The following is a 24138-nucleotide window of genomic DNA, read 5'->3' as shown; positions in this document are numbered from 1 at the left end:
AAACCACGCGCCCCAATACTCGTAATCCTAGACGCATGCAGACACGCTGTACGAATTCGCATCACAGTTTCGCTCAGGATAAGGTGAGGCAAAAATGACGGGATTCTTCTTTCACAATCAGCAACACAACTGTAAGCTAAAATGAACTGGGAGGTGAGTGCAAATTCATATGCACATAAAAAAGCATTCCATGGGCTAGGATATCCACTTCTTCCGCAGAGTGAATAAGCACCCCGCCCTTTCCTATCCTATACAGAATCAACCACAAACAGAGTCAAAAGATTTTATTAAGGAGAGTGAGCTGCATTATAGCGTAATCACATGACTGCTCTAACAGGGACTCTGGTAGGCGAGAATCAGGCTAGCGATGAAGTCAAACGATTTATTGAGCAATCCTATGCCAAGTAAAAACATATACACTGTACTGATGGGCGACTTCAATACCAATGCAGGCAAGAAGCAGGCTAACTAATGGGCAGTGGGCGACTATGGCACCGGCTCTAGGAATAGCTGGGGGTGATAGTAGAGTCAGCAGAAAGAAAAAAATTACGTGTCACGAATATTTTCTCCCACAAACAAGAGAACAGGAAGTGGACGTGGAAGAGCCCCACTCTTCATAGACTACAAGAAAGCATTTGACTCGATCGAAACCTCAGCAGTCATGCAGGCCTCATGGAATTGGGGTGCAGAAGAGCCTTATGCAAAATACTGGAGCCACAATAGTCCTCCATAAAGACGGCAATAAAATTCCAACAAGGAAGGGTGGGAAGCCCGCCACGGTGGCTCAGTGGTTAAGGCGCTCGTCTACTAAGACGGAGTACCCGGGTTCGAACCCGACCGCGGCGGCCGTGTTTCGATGGAGGCGAAACACAAAAGGCGCCCGTGTGCTGTGCGATATCAGTGCACGTTGAAGATTCCCAGGTGGTCGAAATTATTCCGGAGCCATCCACCACGACGCCTCTTTCGTCCTTCATCCACTCCTTTATCCCTTCCCTTACGGCGCAGTTCGGGTGTCCACCGAGACATGTGAGGTAGTTACTGCGTGATTTCCTTTACAAAAAAAATTCAGAAGGGTGGAAAACTCGATACGGGATGTATTCTGAGGCATGGATTGGGAACAGTTGGGGATAAGTGCTAATGAAGAGTAGCTTAGTAATCTGCAGTTCGCTAATGACTTTGCTAAGTCACCCAGTGGATGAATTGCAAATTATGATCTATGACTTGGGCAAAATAGAACGGTTGGTCTAAAATACCATGCCGGAAACTAAAGTAATATTAAACAGTCTCAGTAGGGAACAGCAGTTTGCGATTGGTAATGAGGCGCTGGAAGTGGTAAGGGAATACATCCATTTGGAGCAGATAGTGACCGAAGATCCGGATCGCGAGTGAAATAACTGGCAGAATGCGGAATGAGGTGGAACACATATGACAGGTTCTCGCACATAATGAATGGCAGTTTACCAATATCCCTCAAGAGAAAAGTATAAAACAGCTTTATCTTGCCGATACCTACGGGGCAGAAACGTGGAGGCTAAAAAAGTTTGGGAGACACCAATCTCCGCCTTTAGGGGTATTCATGATGTAGTTAGCGACAAAAAAGACCAAAGTGAGAGAATAATAATAATAAATGGTTTTTGGGGAAAGGAAGGGGCGCAGTATCTGTGTCATATATCGTTGGACACCTGAACCGCGCCATAAGGGAAGGGATAAAGGAGGGAGTGAAAGAAAGGAAGAATGAGGTGCGTAGTGGAGGGCTCCGGAATAATTTTGACCCCCTGGGGATCTTTAACGTGCACTGACATCGCACAGCACACGGGCGCCTTAGCGTTTTTCCTCCATAAAAACGCAGCCGCCGCTGTCGGGTTCGAACCCGGGAACTCCGGATCAGTAGTCGAGCGCCTTAACCACTGAGCCCCCGCGGCGGGGTAAAGTGAGAGAGAGACACAACACGAGTGCTTTTTCGCAACTAAAACTTTAATGGAACAATACATTATATGTACCCATCTCGTGAAAGTGAATGAAAAGAATCATACACGATAGCATCAAGAAAAGCATACATGAGATGGGGGTGCCCAGTAACATGATAAATGGTGCAAAACCATCAAAACTTCATGACAAAAATCACAAAAAACGAAAAGCAAAACAACACAAAACATAGGGAGGGAAGGGACGGAATAAATCAGTTCTACATGTGGTCCAAATATGCCAGTTCTTTTGCTGTTAAATAAATTGACGGTGCTCTTATGCATGTATTTCCCTGCCTTGAAATATAGAAAGCCTCCGTGATTTCGTGGTGAAGTCGTTTTTCATGAGTTGATAAAATTTCAGCTTGCGCATAAAGGGGATTACATTTTTTCTTACGCACTGGCTTACATTCCGGGACACAATCGGGCTTACAATCTTTACATCCACGACAATATAAGGTGGGTATGACACGACAACGGTTTCCTCTAGCCCTCGCAGACAAGAACACTGCTTCCTCTTTCACAGTCAAAATCAATCATCAAAGTCTACAAGACGCACGTATAAAGCCCCGCTGTAACCAACACGCACGAACGTGCCTGCATGGCGTAGCGGTAGCCTGTTTGACTCGCAGCCGATGGTCAGGAGTTCGGTTCCTGTGTAGGCTACATAGGTGTTTTTACTAGGAATACAGCGATGAGTGCTTCGTAGTAGCTTGAGAGGCGACGCCTGTAGCGTGCGTCGTCGTCGGCTCCGTGTTAATGTAAGGGCGAGGAGAAAACATTGGAGGACTTCCATGCTTGACTTATAAATTGACGTGATAGTGTGTCATTTGGTGCGTCATCTGATGCTGATGAAAACTCTTTGTAATTTTTTTAAAGATTCTTTACTAAGACGACGATATACAGCGGTACTTAGCATCTGCAAACATTGGCTTTCCATTCTGCTTCCAGTCAATGGCTTCGGCCGATTCTTACGGCCCTGCTAGCGTGACAATGCAGGGAGGGGACTATCCCCTTCCATCTGCCATACATCCTCCGCCCCGGAGTAAACTGCTGCGTCGCAGTACACGTGCTCAGCGTCGGTTGAAGCAGTCATGACCTCCGCGTGCCGTGACGGAAAATCTGCGCGACGTTGCGGTTGGTTTGGGCCCATATTTCGCGGCACGGGTAACAGGCCCACGGCAGTGTTCCCCCAGTGCTGTGGTTTATCGGCGGCAGCAGTGACATGTCCCGCCCCATGTGAGCAGGCAGCTGCCGCCCCTGTCAGGTGTGTTGGAGGCGAGGTATATGGCCGGCATGCGCGGCTTCTTTGGTCTGGCGGATCGGGGGCAGCATCGAATAGCTGTACAGCTGCTCGGCTGCCGCTTTCGGCGCCCGGTGATCAAGTGCCTCGCGATGAGGAGTCTCCACTGGACCGCGTACAGGTCGTAGAAGCATGCTCTAGAGCACACGAGACGACAACAGGGCGGTCGCGAGTTGAGCAACGCCAGTGCCTTGCCTCCCATTCGAGAGATGATCCTCCGGATGAGCTGGAGCTTCTTGTACACACTAAACAAATTCTCACCCTTAAGGGTGCAAGTCAGTTTGTCCCCGGACGAACACCCTTTACACCCAATTGGGTGCTTGAAAAAGGGCGCTGAGAAAGGGTGCAGGGGTCAGGACCCTTAAAAAAGGGTGCACAGCAATAATAATAATTATTATTGGTTTTGGGGGAAAGGAAATGGCGCAGTATGTCTCATATATCGTTGGACACCTGAACCGCGCCCTAAGGGAAGGGATAAAGGTAGGGAGTGAAAGAAGAAAGGAAGAATGGGTGCCGTAGTGGAGGGCTCCGGAATAATTTCGACCACCTGGGGATCTTTAACGTGCACTGACATCGCACAGCACACGGGCGCCTTAGCGTTTTTCCTCCATAAAAACGCAGCCGCCGCGGTCGGGTTCGAACCCGGGAACTCCGGATCAGTAGTCGAGCGCCCTAACCACTGAGCCACCGCGGCGGGTAGAGTGCACAGCAAGTAGTTCAAAAGTGGTAGTAGTAGCTCTATGTTCAAAAGGGTGCAAAGGTTGCACCCTTACTGAAGGGTGCTAGTTTAAACATAACACCCTTCAAAATGGGTGTTGGAAGGGTGCTCTGCATTGATTCTTCGAAGAAACAAAAGGCTACGATTGATGCACGACAGCAAATGTGTCCATATACGTAGAACAGTCGAACTGCAGACAGTGCTGGTTGACAGGTAACTGCTGGCAACTGATATTTGGACCGATATCCGCGCATGTCACTTGTCACGCATTGCATAATGTTCTATAGCGACAGTTGTTTGGATCACAGTGCATATCTATACAGCATCATTCGAGGGCCCCTTCATGCACACATGCATGTGTACCATGAGCTACGAAGGCTGTGCAGCCATATGTCTGAGGAGCCAGAGCTGTATCCTCCGCACTCCTATGGGGCTTACTGCGCGCTATAGCGGCAATAACCGTATACGGTTCTTGCACGACGCGCATGCGTAGTCAGGACTGCGAAGAACAACGACGTGCAATCTGGCTTGAGCGTCCTCGCCGATTTAGGCGTTTAGTCCGTCGCAGCCTCCGCAGAGGAAGGACGCTCGTGACTCGATTGACCAGTATGCTGTGAGTGGCGTGCTGGGGCCTCCTCAAAGTTGTTTCCGTCGGTCGCTACGCTGCCGTTGGCTTGGGAAACTTACCTGCCGGGGAGCGTCGATGTATCACCTCCAGTCCCGCGTTGCCACGTGCGGGTGGAGCTCGCGTCAAACTCATCGAGTAACAAGAGACACCTTTAGCATACCGTGCTAATGTTTCCGGAGTGCCTAGGGCACGCGCGTCATCAGCGCGCATGCGCAGATCGCCTTGAGAGCGCCAGCTGCGCGCGCGCCTGCCGCATTGGGACCAATCAGCGTGTACGTACTGGCGGAGGGCGGGCTCTCGATATTCAGGTAACGGGCACAGAGTACAATTTATGCTGAATGTTTCCTACGTCATGCAGAAGCTCAGGCGAAGGACATGACGTGTTAAGAGTAAACAGAGCTCGCAAGCGGCCTAAGGACAGTAAACAAAACTTAGAAAAACAATCAGTACTCTAAAAAAGTATCCTTCCCATAATCTGTTTTACCTTACGGACATATAACCAGGCATTTATTCGCGACATTCAGTACTGTAAACGTCCTGAATCTTTATAACTACAAGTAAAATATTACAGAACTGAACAAAAATACCACCTAAACACAATTTACCACTTAACCCGGCTCCAGCATTTCCAGAGTCCATACCCACAACTTCACAAGCCACACTGGACTTTACCTGCTGTGCGAACTAATTACGGCCACCAAATGCTTAGTGACTCTCGGTACTTTTAAATAGATTCTTTGATTCAAATATTGACATCCTTCATGTTTATCTTTTGACTGTTCGAAGTTTCATCATTGAAAGCGTTCCAACCATTATTGATCATGAGCAACACCACCTAGGCTTGAGTGTGAAGCCCTGTATTGTGTGTTATTCTTTGTATTTTCCTTTAGTTTTTCTACATGTAGGTAGATGTATGTGCACAGTGGAAGTGTGCCATTGCTTCAAAGGTAGTGAGAACCTGGTCAGACATTAATAATATTGTTATTACTGTTTTTATTATATTTTTAGTTTTATTATGAATATGAGCCGCTGCGGTGGCTCAGTGGCTATGGCACTCGACTGCTGACCCGAGACGTGGGTTCGATCCCGGCCGCGGCGGTCGAATTTCGATGGTGGCGAAATTCTAGAAATCGGTGTACTGTGCGATGTCAGTGCACGTCAAAGAGCCCCAGGTGGTCGAAATCTCCGGAGCATTTCACTACGCTGTCCCTCATGTCCTCAGTTGCTTTGGAACATTAAACCTCATGAACCAAAGCATTATTATTATATTTTATTATTACTATAATTCCTGTTATTAGTAGTAGCAATACAATTCACCAATGGTGTCATAGAGCAACATTTTTAGAGTTTGGTTTTCCATCTTTTCACCCCCTTTTCACCCACACAGTGGTACTATACGGCATTTCTGGTGCTCCGATTTTAAAACTGAGCATGTTCCTCAGCACCCGCTTTGTTAAGTCTCCCGTTTTTGGTTCCCTCGATCAAAGACCAGATACGGCGAGGCTAGACGCTATGTAGTTTTCAATGACTTGCCGGTTGAATTTTTTTGCTACTTTTATAAATGTGCTAAAAAATCTACTTCATTTGATTTGAATACTGCACGCTTGTATTTCATTTACGTGTGTGTCTGTACATTCTGTTCACCTGTCAGGAACATGTGAACTTTTTGTCGTTAAATTGTTTGATGTATTCTGAGTGCAAAAAAAATTTGTTGCCGCTCCAACTTGCCGGGCCAAGTTCCACAAGCCGCTACTGGCGTATAAGAGCCATGATGAATATTGTAATTACCTGCGGCGGCAATGAAAATATTACATTTTTTGCAGTTTCATACCGTAGGACAATCCTCGCCATTCGAAATATGGGGCTTTGTAGTATACTGCGTAGTTTTGCTCGAAAACAGGGCACGCCACAGCAAAACCCTTATAAACACGTTTTATTGACAGTCTACAGATCTACAGACTTCTTATAGACTCTAGTGCTTTCCTATAGATATTTCTTTTTGTATATTAATAGTCTACAGACTGTGTAAGACAAAATTCTATTAAAGTGTATGGCCATACATCTATAGATTATCTATAGACTGTCTATAGGGTTTGTATTGCCTACAGACTGCTCTCTAAGGTTTGTCAATAGAGACTCTATAGACTTTATAGACCGAAGTCTATGGACAGTCTGTAGACTGTCTAAAGAAGTTTTTGTTAGGGAAGCGTGCTTTCATTACGGGAGGGTGAGAAATTGCACGTTTTGACAGCCAAAATGGGGGGGAGGCGAGAGAGGGCTAGACGCTGGAGAAGCCCTGTGTAAGAGCATCACCCAGAGGTCACGTTCAGGGGCACACAAGAAGTGAATATTGTTTTCTTATTTCGCCTAGTAGGTGCGGCGGGGCGTCTCGACGCGCGAAGGCAGTCTGCTCAGGCCTCCGCTGAGGTAGTTGTGTGGCCGCACACCCGTGATGAGGATCTGGCGCCGCGCCAGCCCCACGAAGATGTGCTCGAGCGTGATGTCGCAGACCGAGAACTCCGGCAGCTCCTGGTTGCTCTTGAAGGCGACCATCTTGGTGAAGAGCTCACTCCAGCTCGTGTACGTTTTGCCCACGCGGAAACTCATCATCCCCTGGGGGAAAAAATTGCTGAACGTTCATCATCATCATCACCAGCAGCAGCAGCCTGACCACGCTCACTGCAGGAGAATGGCTTCTTTCTTACGCCTTTCCAATTAACGGTGCTCTTTGCCAGCTGCCACCCCCGTATACCCCCCCCCCCCCCACCTAAATTTCTGCCGCCACTGCTACGCTTGCCTTCTCTTGGACTACAATCTGTTACTCTTAAGGCCCAGCGGTTACCTTGGTTTTGCATTACATGCACTGCCCAAGCCAATTTCTTCCTCTTTATTTCGACTAGGACGTTAACCCTTCAGGTACTGCGAATTTCATTCAGGAACCCAGTAGGCACTGAAACTCTCTTGGACGTCCTGTGGACGTTCAGAATGTCTCTAGGGCGTTTGCAGGACGTCCAGGGAAGGTTCAGTGCTTATTGGGGAGCGCTGGGGTTGTGCGGAATGGTGGGGCCAGTCGGAGTGCTAGTAACTCTGGGTATGAGGGCACACGGTCGCTTATCCATTCATACATATTCACGGACCCATCTATATGAAACAGGATAAAGTCATCAGTAACGACATGGTGTTTGGACCAATCAGTGACTGGAACTCTAGCCCAATTGCGTGTCGTGTTGTCACGATGCCATGCGTGACTTCGCTCCATTCTCACCAATCATACTAACTTTTACACGAAGCCATGCGTAACCTAACTCGAATGTGGCCAATCAGCCACACTGTACCAAGACTGCATGGGTGACTTCACATTGTTGCGACGAAGCAGCGTGACGCTTTGCACCTGCTGCGTTATACGCCGACACCGACGTAGCATAAAATTCACCTAACGATTATGGTACTCGGTAATGCGTTAGCGCAGCGCAGCTGTTATGGGTGAAATGAAATCACTACTTTGCGCAGGGACGGTATTTTCCCGCATAACCATTTTAAGTTATTAATGGTCATTCTTATGTCAATGCCAACGTTCTTGCTTTTTTCGGATATCGACGTTTAAATCACCGATAAGTAGCATGGAGAGAACACGGCCCCTTATGCAGCCTTGATGATGACGTACCAAATCTGAGAAGTAATAAGAGGCACCTGAGAGATCACGTGAGCGTTGGCGTCAGGTTCCTCAGAACTAATGAGAAGCGTCGAAGAGGCCACTGAGTGATGATGTGAAAGGTGTATAATCACGTGATCGGCCCGTGATCACGAAATGCGAGTGACAATGATGTCTTACTCAAACGACGCCGCTCACGCCTTGAGTGAGCCATCAGCAGCTGCGCTGCGGTACGAGAAACGTGGTGTTAACAGCTGTCGCTGTAAAATTCGGCGGACTTTTACCCTCGAGGTAATACGAATTTCAGTGACATCTGGGGTTTTGCGAAAGGCATGATATCAGTCCGAGTGTCTGTTAACTATGTGTATGGGTGTGGGATGCGTGCTGGGCTTATGTCGCTATGTACACGTAGAAGCAGTATTAAAGGGAACTTGGGAGCCCGCGGCGATGCGGGCCGATCGAGTACCAGTGGCTGTTATAAGAACTTCAGGTAAGCCCCTTCGCAGGCAGGACAATGCGTGCGTGCAGTGTTTAGGGCAGTAAGAATTTTAAAAAGTATCTCTGATTTCAAAAGCGGAACGCCCACTGAGAGAGTCATGGCTGTCACGGATAACGGCGGTAGTTGTGGAGTGGGAGGGGGCGGGGGGCGACTACAGCAACGATGATAATGCCGAATGAGGCACAGACAGCTATTGCTGTAATAGTTCGCAACAGATCACCGCGCGAGCTGCCCAGGTCAGGCTTCCTTTCGCATACGTAGGCCCTTTGTTTTCGGGTTGAGGCCAATTTTCTCAACCAGAACTTATTGGATAAACGTTGGGCCCGATTTTTATTTAAAAAACACTTTCCCGAGCATGTAGCTTCAGTATGCAATTAATCGCTCTAACTGGCATTATAGAAGTTTGTGTATAACTATTAACTTGTGTACAATTCAGTATGCTTGCCTTATTAAACTGCTGGCGGTTATGAACATGTACTCTTGTTCCTGTTTTTTGAAAACACCATTTGTACCTGAATTTCAAGTCGAAAAGAACAGACAAACTTCACTTCTGAATCATGAAAAAAAAGCTAAAAAGAGAAGGTCTATGAATAATATGCTTTCTGTTTAAAAGTTGATTGCGACCACGAGATATTGTGCTAGGCCGCCGCACAGTGGAGTGCTATACTGTCTTCCTTGGGAGGAGGGCTACAGCATAGCGAAGATGCGCGAAGAAGATTCTTGCCACCAAGATGTTTGGAGAGCAGGTTTGCTCTATGACCGAAATGCAAAGCCCAGGAGTGAATCCTGCGGCCTGCCCAATTTTGAACAAGACCGTATATTCAATAGCGCTCCCTCGACCGACCTGAAAACTATTCTTCGCCATCGAAAGACGTGCAGAGATAAATATGGTGTACGGAGCGCAGGCAGGGCCCAGCAACAAACCCCGTGTCCTGGAAACTTTTGAAAAATATACGACACGATCAATAAAGTAGCACTAAGAAGGATATGATAGCCTGCATATGCTTCCTTCCCTCGACAAAGTTGGAGGCCTACGTGCGTTTAATTGGGCACCATTTCGGACCCAATTCTCGCTTGCATAGGCACACAGGTCATTTACTGCTCGCAGGTTGTGTGGTATAGATATAGGTAATTACAAGACATTCGGGTGAACTGGTTGCTTAGGCTGCGCGGTCAGTGTGCAGTAGCTTTGCACCTCAACTCTTTCCCGTTATAAGAGCAGGTGTTGAATGGTGTCTCTGCCACAGCCAGGTATTGAATATGGTTACGGCCTCCGATCTCTGTGGATTGATCACAGGATAGCAAGCTTGAGCTTTGCGGAATCAAATTTTTCTCGGATAGAAATTTATCCCATCGAAGCCTGGATGTAGAAGCCTGATTCTCGTAGGAAGGATAGAGGCAAAGCCTGTCGGAGATCTGAAGGCGAACCACGCAGGTGTCGAGGGAGTCATTCTCGAAGGCGAAGCAGAAACACTCGGAGAGAAGTTCTGAACAGCGTAAAAGGCAATAGTAGGAAGTGCGGCAGCAAGGCACCAGAAATATCGACAGGTTGGCTGTCGCGTATCCTCTCAAGTAAATACCATGAAATGAAGATCCAGCGCATTTCCATTCCGTGAACGATACAGTGCGTCAACTGCAGGTCTTGTCTCGTGGCTGGTGTGAAAGCTTTTTAAGCGCAAAGCTTCACTATACGCTAGGTAAAGCAGTCGTCCCGTAGGCCGGAGAATGACCTTGAACGACCTTCAGCCCAACCACCTTAGCCGTGTATGACAATATGTGGCACAGTTGTGATGTCGAGCCCCTGAAATTGACCCATGACCTTTATTTGACCTCTGACCTTTGACACTGGGTGACGTTTGGGTCACGTTTGACCTTAAGAACATCCAATGGGGTGATGTGAATCCACGTGATGACATCCGACGGGGGTGTCGTAAGACCATGTGATACACGTCACAGCCACGCGGTGGTGTGGGTATAATAGAACAGCTGTCGCGAGCGTGTAGAGGAGATGCCATGGATGAGCCTCAAACGCTTAGCAAGCGTGCTTGCTTTTTGCTGAATTCCAGGAATTCCAGGGTTGGCCAAGTTAAGCCACTGACAATTTTTTTAACTGGCGATCTTTGCTTCACAGCTCCTCATAATGCAATCTATATACAGGGTAACAATCACCGCGAGCGGAAATAGTAAATTATTTGCAGGGTGCGGTAACTGCTTGTTCAAACAAAGAAAAGTAAAGTACAATTGGCTTGTATTGAGTGGCTTAAACAGCGATTTTCGCTCCCATCTCAGAAAGCAACCCAAAAGCCAACACACGCCAGGAGAAAATGACAAACGGTTTACGTGGCGTAAATATTGAAAAAAAAAATGACTGAAGATGTTCAATTAAAAATGGAATATGTTATCTTACGCGTTCAAAAGCAGTGCTATAATGCATTGCGCCGCACAGAATCGGGGAGATTTTGATTCTTCCTGTAAACAAAAGTGACATGAAATGGCTGATAGGATACTGTACTATACAACGTTACTACATAACACCCATTAACAACTGGAACTGTTCACGTCATAATTGTTCATTACGCTGCTGATGTATACTGTACCGGCCAGTGTTTCTCTGCCTTTTGTTTTCGTGCATTGTTTCTAGATTACCTGAGGGTATTGTACGTGCCAGGCCGTCATCTTGCTGTTTTCTCCATATGAAAGGAGTCGGGACTTTGTCGAGCTGTTTCACGCCAGTCCCGCACTTCTGCTTTCAAGAGGAAACAACAGCTGCTTGATTAGTATAAGCGCACTTAGCGAGGAGAACCTCGCTATAACGAAACGCTTTGTAATGAAATAATGGATATAACGAAGGAATGACGATTCCCCTTGGAAGGTCGGTCAACACGAGCGATAACGAGGCTACGGCTATAGCGAATAATCACCAGGCCCCCTATAACTTCGTTATAAGGTTCAACTCCATAGTTATGAAGCCAGAAGGAAAGAAGGGAGAAGAATATATCACAATGGGTGGAGGTACGCGGGGTGCACCTTGTAATTGTAACCGAAGCTGCACTGGTGGAACTCCTCCTGCATCATGTCTACGAGGATGCGCTGGAACTGGTAGTCGAAGCGCCTCTCCGGCGGCAGGCGCAGAGTGACGATGTAGATGCGGCCGTACTTCTGGTTCATCTGGAGCGCGTCGCCCAGCGCCTCGATCTTCCCGGCTTCCATGACGGCCACGCGATCGCACAGAACTTCGCAGTGGGACATGCTGCACATACAAGCGACGCGACGGTTCCAGGTGCGTTCCGGCACATCGCCTCTTTTCAAATGGGACGGATTCACAAGGGTTCGTCGTGGTCAGTGTAGAGTCATATTGTGGCCCTTGCAGTCAGGCCCTGCCTGTTGTATTTCCCGTACTCAATGCCCTTATCTGTGCTCTCGTTTAGCAGACAAGGTTGAACCACCGCGGTGTTTAGGACTCACGGCGTTCGTCCACTGAGGCTAAGGCTGGAAAATGGAATCCTGGCCTCGGCGGCTAGATTTTGATGGAGGCACAATTCGAGAACAGGAATATACAGGTTCAAAAACGGCAAGGCGGTCAAGATTAATCCGGAGCCCTCCAATAGCCATGTAGGCCCTCGGGACAATAATCCCGTGGGCCTACATGCAATAAAAGACGGTAAACAGGGAATGAAGTGTACAGAGTCGATCACACTTGTCTAGAGCGCTCGGGCAGTGTGCATCAGAGCAAATGAAGTGAAATCTTTTCGCACCTGCTTTGCTAGCGGCAAAGCGCTGGTGCCTGTGAGGTTCACGTGTCTATTCTGCTGCTCTACAGCGCAATCATTATCAGTGAAAGTCAATACCTGCTTTAGAATTCTGCTTTATTTTCCCCGGATGGAACCTATCGAGCACTCTAGACAAGTGTGATCGACTCTGTACTCTATAGCACTCCCTTTTATAAAAGGAAGTATTGTACAGGACAGCTTACTCCTTTTTAATCGAATATAGACGTATTAATGTTTAGAGTGCACATATCCTATCATACCGTGCCGTAAATCTCCCGTGAAGGAAACTTTGCGGTGGTAACCATGCGTTGACGGACGCGGGCCTTACCGGTGCGAGGTCATGATGATGGACATGGCCTGCGCTCCCTTGAGCACCTGCACCATGCGGATGATCTCGTTGCGGTAGAGCGGCTCGACGTCCGAGTACGGCTCGTCCAGCAGCACAACGGGCGGCACGCCCATCACCGCCGCTACTATGAGCAGCATCTTCATTTCGCCGTGGCTGCAGCACCATAGTTTTCAAGCGTTGAAGCCTTTGAGGCGAAGTGTGTGACATATGAAATTACAGAATCCTTATGTCGGCCCTGTATATACAGGGTGCTTCAACTAAGACTACACAATTCTCAACGATAGGCTTTTGAGTTATAACAGTGCTTTTTTCGGCATAGCATTGTCAACGGTGTAGTACATCAGCATACAACTAAGACGTGCTAACTAGCAGGTGGTTAATATTGAATAGTTAACTTTTAACTATTACTGTTAGGCTTCTTAATTATTGAGAGGTGTGTATCCCACTGTAAGTAATATCCATATCAGATTTTAAAAATTCCAAGACGCGGTTATTCTCGGCGCTGTGGCCCAAAAAATCATGGCTACATCGCGCCAAAATGCATGCGCTTTCGTGAAGCTTGCAGGCAAAGCAACCTCTCCAGTGCACATAACTCGTCGAAATAGTCCAGATTTGTTGGACCACGGCGCCGGTCGAGGGTAACTTGCGCTTTCGAAATTCTAAAATCTGATATCCATATTACTCACGGTGGGCTACACGCCTCATAATTAAGAAGCCTAACGGTAATAGTTAAAATGTTAACTATTTAATATTAGTAAAACAGCAGCTAGTTAGCACGTCTTAGCTGTATTCTGATGCACTACACTGCTGACTATGCTTTGCCGAGAAAAGCACTCTTCTGCCGCAAAAAGCCTCTTTTTGAAAATTGTGCAAAGTCTTAGGTGAAGCACCTTGTATATCCAAACGTCTGCTGTCACTCGACTTCCGCGTTAACCCATTTGTTTACATGGTCGGCAGTTTCAGTTGCATCGCTAGCTTCATGCCTCTTTCTCTGAGTCTAGAATATGAATTCTCTATCGTAAGTTATTTGCGAGACGTCAGTCACAAGTGTGGTTATATTTTACATGACCTTGTCTGGCGGTAGAGAACGAAACGAGTGGAATGTGCAGCATACTTTGTAGCCGTGCAAAGACATGCAACCTACTGACACTAGAAAACGCCTTCCAGAAAACCCGCAGAGAAAAAAACAGGCACTATTAGGATAGGCCGAAAACATTTAAAAGATCTCTAATCCAAAAGGTCTCGAATAATTTATCTACGAAAACAGTTTTATTGAGGTGTCAAACCGTGGGCATAAACAGCGACTGCACAGCTGATAAGATCAAAGTTTCAAGGTACAGAGCTGCAGCCAGAGGCTAGAAGAGTATTATATAATCTCATGAATAAGCAGCCTTAGTAACCACCCGAGGCCCACTGTACAGTCTTCGAACCACTTTGAAGAACTGCAGACAGTACTGCGGTCACCTCGGCCATTGCTCGGCCATACTTGCAATGTCCTATACCCTGATACTGTAACAACTGACAAAGTCGCGAAAACTTGCCTCTGCCTGCATCATGAGTCCGGGCTTGTAAACACTGGATTCAAGGTCACGAATTATGCTAAAGATACGCTAGGGTTGCCGAGAAAGTCCATTGTTCATCATTTTCATCATCCTTCATCGTTTTCTTTCTGGAATAGCTTACCAGTGGAATTTAAAAACACAAGTCCGATATATATGGATACAAAAAGGACCTGAAAAGTCTAATTGTTGATAACAATTATTAAGCTGGTTTGCAAACCTTACAATTAACTGCACAGGGTAAGAATAGCGCTTTTGTGAACTGTGCATTACATGTTCCAATCGCAACTTTACCGATTACTTTTTTCTTGATTGTTTCTTGTTTTGTATTGCATAACTTCTTTAACTATATACTACTTGTATAAGCCTATGTTTGTTTGCACATACCTTCTCTTTATTAACTGTACCGCCGCCTATAGCAATAAATGAACAAATCTTCATTGTGTTTTATTATCGTTTCTGTGTATCATTATTTACTACAGTTTCACTTGATATAGGAGGTGCCAATACAGTCGATCACTACGGGACCTCCTTCTGTATAAATTTGTCGATGTTATTTCTTTTCTGTACCAACAAATTAATTCTAATTCTGATTGTCAAGACGACCCAAGGGGGCACTTTTGTGGTGTTGCGCGAAGCCAACAAAGGAGCCGCTGCCATTATAGGACTACTGTTCTCATATATATATATATATATATATATATATATATATATATATATATATATATATATATATATATATATATATATATATATATATATATATTGCCACTGCATGGTAAAGGCTGCAAAAGCGCGAGTGACTCCTACACCTATCGAGTGACATCGTTACTTCAAGATCAAGAGAGATGCATCACATACAGGGCTTTGTATGCGGAATATACTGGGCGTCTATTAGAAATATCATTGACGAGTTTGCGCGGCACACCTGCATTTATTAATCATCTGGTCTTCTTTGAGCCTCCCAACGAGGGACAGTGCGCCCAGCACAGCCTGGCGTCTCCACAAGACACCGCGCAGCCTGGCCATCAGATCCAGCAACTCGCCCACCGTGAGTGCCGGCATGTTCGCCTCGCTGATGCCGTCCGGGGCGTAGCCGATGCACTGCTGCAAGGCGCGCAGGTCCACACCCAGGGAGAGGGCCGCCGTGTGGGCTCCACCTCCCGTGGGCACCTGGAGCCCCACCAGCACCTCCAGGAGCGTGCTCTTGCCCGAGTTGTTGATGCCCACCAGGCCGAGGCACTCGCCGCGATTGAGTAGGATGCTAACGCCATCCAGGACCTTGGCCTAAGAGCGCAGTGCACGGGCGTTGCCACAAGTGACGCTGAATACGATAGCGCTGGATGCAGTGGCGGTTACGAGGAGGAATAGTGAAATTGAAAAGTCCAAGAATTCTTATCAGCGCTGTACAGTGGTTGCTACAAAGACCATGCAAGTTGCCGTCTACTGCACGGAACGCAACGTGAGACAATCCAGGCATTCAGAAACGCATGCTGACATTGTTAGCACGTGCCCCATGGCAACAAAAATGCGCACGAAATGCTGTGGCAATTTTTTGTATAAGTTTTTTCCGGTTATATTTAAGCCTGATGCTCTGACTTAATCTGAAGCTCTTTTGTCTTTGTTGCCTACCCTCCATCCGCCGCAGTGGCTCAGTGGTTAGGGCGCTCGGCTACTGATCCGGAGTTCCCGGCTTCGAACCCGACCGCGACGGCTGCGTTTTTATGGAGGCAAAACGCTAAGGCGCCCGTGTTCCGTGCGATGTCAGTGCACGTTAAAGTTCCCCAGGTGTTCGAAATTATTCCGGAGCCCTCCACTACGGCACCTCTTTCTTCCTTCTTTCACTCCCTCCTTTATCCGTTCCCTTACGGCGCGGTTCAGGTGTCGAACGATATGAGACAGATACTGTGCCGTTTCTTTTCCCCCAAAACCAATCATTGTTATTGTTATTATTATTATTATTATTGCCTAGCCTCCTCTTGTCAAGTAGATACCAGTGAACTCTCGCCACCAGCATTGTGCGCTCACCGGGGTGATAAAGCCTACGGCCTTCTGCATGTTGCGGATAACCATGGCAACGTCCTTGAAAGCCTTGGTTCGGCAGACCTGGTTGACTAGGTTCCCTTCCCTCTCGACTTCGGGGTCCATGCTGACGGCGACGAGCCGGGGGCCCCTCTGCTGCTCGGGTGCCTCGTCGGACTCCTCGCCACCATGAAAGCGGCGGGCCAAGTACCTGCCCGCCGACCAACACGGGTTAGGCAGCCACAACTTTTCCATGCCCACGTTGGTTATCCATCGCACAACTTTTCCATGCCCACGTTGGTTATCCATCGAAATCACGTATTATGCGACAGCACAAGATCCCCATGTCCCCTGTCCACTGCCGGTGTCACACTTTGCCACCTGCCTGCAAGGTTGGCAAGTGGGTGAAAGGGAGAGAGGGAAATCCCCCTCCTCACTTGTATGGTGTGTGCTGTCGTGCATGGCAGCTCACAACTAGGTTCTTGCACGTGCTATCGCAATCTCACAGCTAATCGTAATTAGGCATTCTGAATTTGTTTTTTAGACGCAGAACGACAGCACAGGAAAAAAAAAAAACTTTGCAGGACAGAGGGCTAACAACTCGGGTTTTTATTGACAGACCATTTGATTTTATACAGCAGCTCTTATCAACAAAGGGAAAGAAAAGAAATCGCACAAAAGACACATCAAATTAACTGAGATCCCTCGAGGTGGTTTGCATAGTTCCAATGCTGTTGCTGCGCAAGATATTTGAGTTCTTTTTTTAAAAAATAAAACTGAGAGATTGCTGACATACGTGTTGCCAGCTTTTTTAATCTGACCAGCTTCTGTTACCCCTCTGCCTAGTTGCGTCTTGGACCTGCGCAACACTGCGGTGTTGCTCAGGTGCCAGAGCAGAGCGCAGCACTGCGGCGTTGCGCTCTATTCTGTCAGGTTCGTTTTTTCCTGTGCTGTCTTTCTGCGCTTCAAAAAAAAAAAACAAGTCCAGTAATGCGCCAACAAGCCTGTAAAAACGTCCTCGTAATTAAGCATCCTGCAAGTGTTTCTTGCATCGTCCAAGGACATGTGTCCTTATGTTTCAGCTGTTATGCTGTGTGTGAGGCACTTTACAGGTTTGCTGCAAAATGACGTGCACCAAGAAAACTGAACACTGACTGTAGTAGAAAGTCGACGCCGACTAAACAGGAGGTTTCTACACCAATAAAACGGGTTAATTATTCATTGTTTGGTGGCATACGGAGTGTGCTGAACAGGCTTAAGAATTTTTTTTGTCAGGAATTCAATGATATATAAAGCAGCGTTACATTTCACGAAAGTTATTACTGACAGTGAAGCTGTTAGGGGAAAATACGGAGAATGTTTTTTCAGCACCAGTTACAGTAGTGTAAATAATTTTTCAGGACTCTAGGACTTCGCGTACTGCTATGGCGTGCTATATACTTTCGAATGAACTGAGCTCTTATGATTTCAAAAACAAATAAAATTAGACTGACGCACTCCGCGTCCAGTGCGGTTCTGAGCAAGGCTGTAGTAGTTACGAGTTTGTCAAAGCATCAAACTCAGTTGTCGGCTTCCTGCGCATCGTTTCTTGCGTACCATTAGTGGCTGCGCGCTCAGATGCGTATAGTAAAAAGCCTTATAAAACCGTCGCCTAGCCAGAATTATATCCGCATACTGCACCTTTGTTGTATTACGTTATCATTAGAGGGCTCTGTGCAGCGGAAAGGGCGAGCTTTCAGTGGCAGGTGTAGCAGGCGGCAACCTGCCCACCAGGCTACGAACGAGCTTAGCTACTACTTATTCGAACTTAGTATACCACCACGGATATAATGAACCTTAGTATCCCACCTCGGATAAACCGAACTTTCGTGTCTGTACCTCGGATGTAATGAACTTAGTGTGTTGACATCGGATACAGCGAAACTAAATGTACCACCTCGGATATAATGAACTTTAATGTGTCAACATATAGGATATAACGAAAGTTGGCTGCTAATGCATTGAAACGATCCACTGCGGATCACCCGTCTGTGTGGATCGCCTCAGAATATTTTATTTCTGCATGAAGCTGCCGATATGATCGTTCACAATCTTTTGTAAGTTTTCTATTAGACGCCGCAATCCGATACCACATAGATTAACTTTCCATGCTTACTGTCTGAGAGCTATTTGTATATTTCCAGAGGTCTCCAAATAGCAAGTTCCTGCGCGGCCGTCGAGTTATTAAGCCTATTTTGTCACGTGCCGTTCAAAAAGAGTTCCATAAGAGAAAACACGTCTAAAACCTTAAGAACTATCTTGCTCGCAAGGGTTGGCCATCCAGTTTGAGGGCTCCTTGCTTTTAACATAAGCTCGTCTCAACTATCCGACGTCCGGTGCTCACCAACGCAAGTTGTAGAAGGCCTGCGCATCCGCCAGCGAGAGTATGGCCGGGTAGAGCGTGCCCTGGATGACCATGCTTACGGCCTCGTAGAAGCCGGTCTCGTGGAACGGCTGCAGCGGGTACAGAAGGCGGGCTGTCTTGTTTTCAGCTTTTGCTGCGATGTACACGGGCATCATTATGGTCGCTAATAGGACATCATGCGGGAGCGCTACCGATACTGCTTCAGGCTACTGCGCCTGTAGATGTGGCGTTGTAACGTGCACAATGTACGCCGCTGCATGGTTAGCAAAACAGGATGTATGACTATGTTTCTCATTACTGCGTTCCTCAGCACCTCTTTTTGCATCAAGCGTGGCTAAATTCTAAAAGTGAGTTCGCAGTTCAAACAGAGGCGTCGAGTAGTCACGTGATCTTTTTTAAAATTTTTTTTTGAGTAGTCACGTGATCTTCGAATGATAAGCTGACTTGGACGGCTGCATCCTCGCGTTGACGCCATGGAGCAGGGTCACGTGTCCTGCGCTGGTCACGAACATCCACGGATACAGCGGATATGATCTTCTAACAGACCCGCTGTAAACAGTTCTGTGCAAAACGCAAATACACTCCGCATTTTTTTAAACAAAATGTGACGCCCTCTAAAGAGTGGCGAAAATCCGTCTGCTACTGGTTCAAAAGAAACGAACGAGGGATATGCAGGCGCAGACTGGTTACTCGGGAAGCCAGCTGCGTCTGAGTGACAAGTGTGTGACTGACAGCTACCGCCATCTGTCGCATGCTCCTGTCACTAACATGAACTACGCATGCGCAGTAAGAGCAGGCGGTTTCATTTTCAAGCAGTAAAGCTGAGAAGAGGCGCGCATATGCGCAGAGCGGCCTTGTGAACAAAGGAGGAATAGGGCGTGGGATGTTGGTAACCAGTACTGCCATATATATATATATATATATATATATATATATATATATATATATATATATATATATATATATATATATATATATATATATATATTGATACGGGAATAAAAGAAGAGGCGGAGAGCGAGCGCGAGCGGCGAGCGCGCGGCTCTAGCACGAGGGAGATAGAACGAGAAAGCTTGGCCACCGCCGGTCGTGCTTCACCGGCTCTCCTCCGTACTGCTGCTATATTTCTCTGGGCGGGCCCGTGGCCACCCCGTGGCATCCCACACCGTAATATTTTGGGTGGCAGCGGTGGGATCATGCCGCTCACCCGCTCCCAGAATCAAGCACCCGACGTGCCAGACGACAGGAGTCCACCACCAGCCGATAGCGCCGACGACGCGGCGGCCGGCGCCGCTAGACCTAGGCGCTCGGAGAGGCTCGGAGAGGCTCGGCTCTTCGCAGCAGCCGGACGCCGGTGTTGAGCGCCTCCTGGATACAGTCACCCAACGGATGGACGCATGGGAGGCCCGTCTGACTGCCCAGGCTGGGGAGATGGAAGCTCTCCGGCGCGAACTCCGTCGCCTGGTGCCAGCCGAGCCGAGCACAGGTCAGGTGCCTTTGGGCGTCCCCGCCGCCGCTGTTTACGGCTCTGCCGTCGCTGGGCCTGCGGTCGTGGCCGCCAATGGCGTGCTCGGCGCCGGTGCGTCCTCGCCGCAGTGTTCGTTGGACGTTGTGGAATTGCCCACATTTGACGGCACCATCTCGTGGGATGCTTACCGCATCCAGTTGGACGGTATTGCGGCGGCGAGAGGCTGGGACGAGCAAATGAAGGCATGGATGCTCGTTGCAAAACTGAGGGGCCGCGCCACCGAGCTGCTGCAGAACGTGCCGCCCGACCAGCTGGGCTCTTACACTGTTCTGGCGGGCCTCGTCGCCGACCACTATGGTGCCTCAGGTCAACCCCGTGTGCAGTACCACCGCCTGCGAGCCCGCCGTCAAGAGCCCGGGGAGACGTACCAGGACCTCGCCGCCGCCATTGAGCGCCTGGCTCTGCAGTCGCTGCCGGGAGCGCCTCAGAACGCCGTGGCCCTGGTCGGCACCGAGGCGTTTGTCGACGCCATCCGACTCCCCGAGGTGCAGCGCTTGGTCCGCTCTGGCCGTCCTGATTCCGTCCGCGCCGCCATGGCGCTCGCCATCGAGGCGGAATTGACTTTGCTGGCCACGCGGGGGTCGCCACCGTCTGCCGAGCGCAGCGTCCGGGTGCAGGCTCCTCGGTCCGCAGCCCCAACTGCGGCCTCTATCCGACGCCTGCGTAACGACGTCCGCATGACCTGCTTCCGCTGCGGCCTGCGGGGACACTACGCGAGGGACTGTGCCGGCCCTCCAACGTCGGGAAACGATTTGGCGGAACTCCGGGGGCACCGTTCCGCCGAATCCACCTGCACGTCCACGTCCACGGCCACGTCCGTCCCCACACTCCTTCGTTCTCCGCGTCCCCTCCTTTCGTCGGCTCCGATTACCACTGATGCTCCTTACGTGCTCGTCGACGTCGCCCTGCTTGACCGGCACGTAAAGGCCTTGGTTGACACTGGAGCGGCTGTCAATGTACTGCACAAATCGTTTGTTGCTAACGCGCCCCACCTGCTTCTGCCAGCCGCCAAAACCCGGCTCTTAGCTTTTAACGGCACCCCTGTGGAGCAAGTCGGACGTGTCGTCGTCAACCTGACAGCACTCGGAAATACCATCTCCACCGAGTTTGTTGTCGCAGACAGCCCTATTTGGCCAGTGGTGCTCGGGTGCGGGTGGTGCCAGCAAGCCGGAGTCGTCCTTAATTTTACTAGAACCAAACCACGGGCGAGCCGAACTCTCTGTGGGCCGGGCTGGCTTAGCCGGGTTTCCAGCCTCGGTGTCGCCCTGTGGCAGTCCCTGGTGTCGGCGGCCAAGCGTGCCTCAGCATCTCTGCGTGACCTCGCGACGAAGTGGCCGTGTCGAGTCAAGCCGTTCGACGTCACTACCGTGACTGTGGCGTCCGCCGTGACCCTGCCACCGGGTGCGGCAACGTGGGTGTATGCCAAGCTTGACAGTCCGGTGACAGCAGACGTGCTGTTCGAACCTATCCGGTGTTCAGCTCCAGCCCGTCAGATGACCTCCCCTCGAAGCCTTCTGCCTGTGCTCAAAGGAGAGGCCCACGTATTTATACTCAACATCAGCAGCGTACCTCTCGCGCTGACTCCCGGCACGCAATTGGGTACAGCCTCAGTTTTGGACCCCGGGTCACCAGTGGCGTCTCTGCAACCTGAAGCCCCGCCTCGCCACCCTCCAGCACCGGCGATCCTATCATGGGAAGAATTTAACTTTGGACCCAGCCTGACCTGCGCGGAGCTCGCCTCTCTGAAGACCTTGCTGCTCGAGCATCGCAGTTGCCTTGCTCTCAACGCCGGTGAACTCGGGTGCACTTCCTGGGCTCAACACCGGATCAACACCGAAAACCGCGGGCCCGTTCATCACCAACCTTGCCGTGTAGCGCCAGCCGAACGGAGAGTCATCCAGCAGCACGTGTGCGACATGCTTGACCAGGGAATCATTGCCGCTTCTTGTAGCCCTTGGTCCTCCCCTGTCGTCCTTGTGCGCAAGAAGGATGGAACATTCCGCTTCTGCGTTGACTATCGGAAGCTAAATGCTATTACTAGTTGCGACGTGTACCCGCTGCCTCGCCTCGACGATGCGCTTGACCGCCTGAAGGGGGCCCGTTATTTTTCCACGCTAGATCTGCTCTCGGGCTACTGGCAGGTGCCTGTTCACCCCGATGATGCGGAAAAGACGGCTTTCGTGACTCCCGACGGCCTTTACCAGTTCAACCGTATGCCCTTCGGTCTCTCGAACGCTCCAGCCACCTTCCAGCGTCTCATGTGGTGTGCGATGTCAGTGCACGTTAAAGATCCCCAGGTGGTCGAAATTATTCCGGAGCCTTCCACTACGGTACCTCTCTCTTCGTTTCTTCTTTCATTCCCACATTCCTCCCTTCCCTTATGGCGCAGTTCGGGCGTCCACCGAGATGTGAGAGAATTACTGCGCCATTTCCTTTCCTCAAAAACCAATTTTCCAATACTATACTGCTTATGAAATGCGGCGTTCGAAAATTACAAAACACAAAGCGTATTCGGCAGAACTGGTGGTCAAGTTACCGAAATACAAAATTTTTCGTGAAGTCGATTTCTCAAGTGGCCTCATCTGTATTTCCTGGAACCTCCCAGCAGTCTAGGCCATTTTCCGTAGCATAGGGCATTTTCCGTTGCTTTGACAAGGAAGCTTCCCCTAAGTGCAAAAAATTAAAATTAAATAAAACCGTCACAAATTTCTTTCTTACACATCTGAACGTCTTGGCCAGCAGCAGGACAGGCCGGACCAAACAAAGCTAAAATATGGCATAAACAGACTCTACATCGAAAACCTGCGCACCTGACACGACGACAGGATTTTGACCGGCGGAGTGGCCAATTTCTATGCACCACGGCGGCATTCACACGAGCGCCGATTAAGTGATCGACATCCGACAATTTCTCCGCGAAAAAGCCGAAAAAAAATTAAAACAATGCAACTTTTACGCAGAAAACGTACGTACGGACGTTTTTCAAGTTATTTGTCTTATTCGCAGCATAAATATGCACCTCCCTTGCAACCCTTCCAGCCAAGTTATGCCGCGCAGCGACGCATGAAGCTGCCTTAATGAACAATGGTTTAAAATAATGACACGACCGTAGTTTCCAGTAGTGTTCCTGTATATGCTCCCACAGGGAGCAGAGTTGCGCGTCTGTTTTCCCTCGCCGCTCCGAACGCCATTCGCCGAGAGGCGGTCACATGATTTTCGTGACGTGAGGTGTTCAACTTTCCGCGGGGAAGCTGACTTCACAGGCGCAGTGCCGAGCGACCACTCGGCAGCTCGACGCCTCACGTGAGCCCACGCTGTCGGCTATATTTCACACATTTCCTGTGCACACCTGTGGCGTCAGGTTTGTGGTTCTGCTGTGGCACTGAGCCACGCAGATGTCAGCTATGACTGCGTGCAGTTCGCCAAACTGCAGCAACCGCACTGGAAACGGCAAAGCGTTTTACGAACTGCCATTTGGAAGTTCGGCGGCTGAAGTGAGTCGGCGATTAAAGTGGCTTTGGAGAATAGGAAGCGCGCCCAGTTATTATAATTTAGTAACTCAGATGAAAAGATAATGCTTTTTAATAAAAATTGGGAAAGCTAATAGTATCAACGTGAAAAAATACTTTCAGGGTCCTTTAAAGATTCGTCATTTCACTGCATTTAGAAACTGGGTACATTTTGTGAAATGCTTTGACGTAAACAATTGATTTTGAAATTTGTTCTTTAGGTCAGATTCGGC

At 48.8% G+C, this 24138-nt stretch overlaps 1 protein-coding gene across 1 annotated transcript; it reads right to left on the bottom strand.

The window, feature by feature from the left end:
* Positions 1-6784: 6784 nt before the first annotated feature.
* LOC144112970 (ATP-binding cassette sub-family A member 17-like) lies at positions 6785-19023 on the bottom strand. The gene is made up of 6 exons (XM_077645823.1): positions 18848-19023; positions 16471-16675; positions 15371-15729; positions 12863-13036; positions 11792-12014; positions 6785-7226 (listed from the first exon to the last, which is right to left on the bottom strand). The coding sequence occupies exons 1-6, from the start codon at positions 19021-19023 to the stop codon at positions 6981-6983; spliced, it is 1383 nt and encodes a 460-aa protein (XP_077501949.1). The 3' UTR covers positions 6785-6980.
* Positions 19024-24138: the final 5115 nt, after the last annotated feature.

This window comes from Amblyomma americanum, chromosome 1, assembly GCF_052857255.1.
Source record: "Amblyomma americanum isolate KBUSLIRL-KWMA chromosome 1, ASM5285725v1, whole genome shotgun sequence".
NCBI classification, from domain to species: domain Eukaryota; kingdom Metazoa; phylum Arthropoda; class Arachnida; order Ixodida; family Ixodidae; genus Amblyomma; species Amblyomma americanum.
The sequence above is the reverse complement of the archived record's forward strand: the minus strand, read 5'-3'. Positions and strand labels throughout refer to the sequence as shown.

Bases quoted from the DNA above. Each gene is read 5' to 3' on its own strand.
- LOC144112970 (XM_077645823.1), bottom strand. From the start codon at position 19,023: ATGATGCCCGTGTACATCGCAGCAAAAGCTGAAAACAAGACAGCCCGC. The intron at 15,730-16,470 runs GTGAGCGCACAA...CTGCGCTCTTAG, and splicing joins CCGTAGGCTTTATCACCCCG to GCCAAGGTCCTGGATGGCGT. The intron at 7,227-11,791 runs GTGCACCCCGCG...TTTTTCCCCCAG, and splicing joins GCTTCGGTTACAATTACAAG to GGGATGATGAGTTTCCGCGT.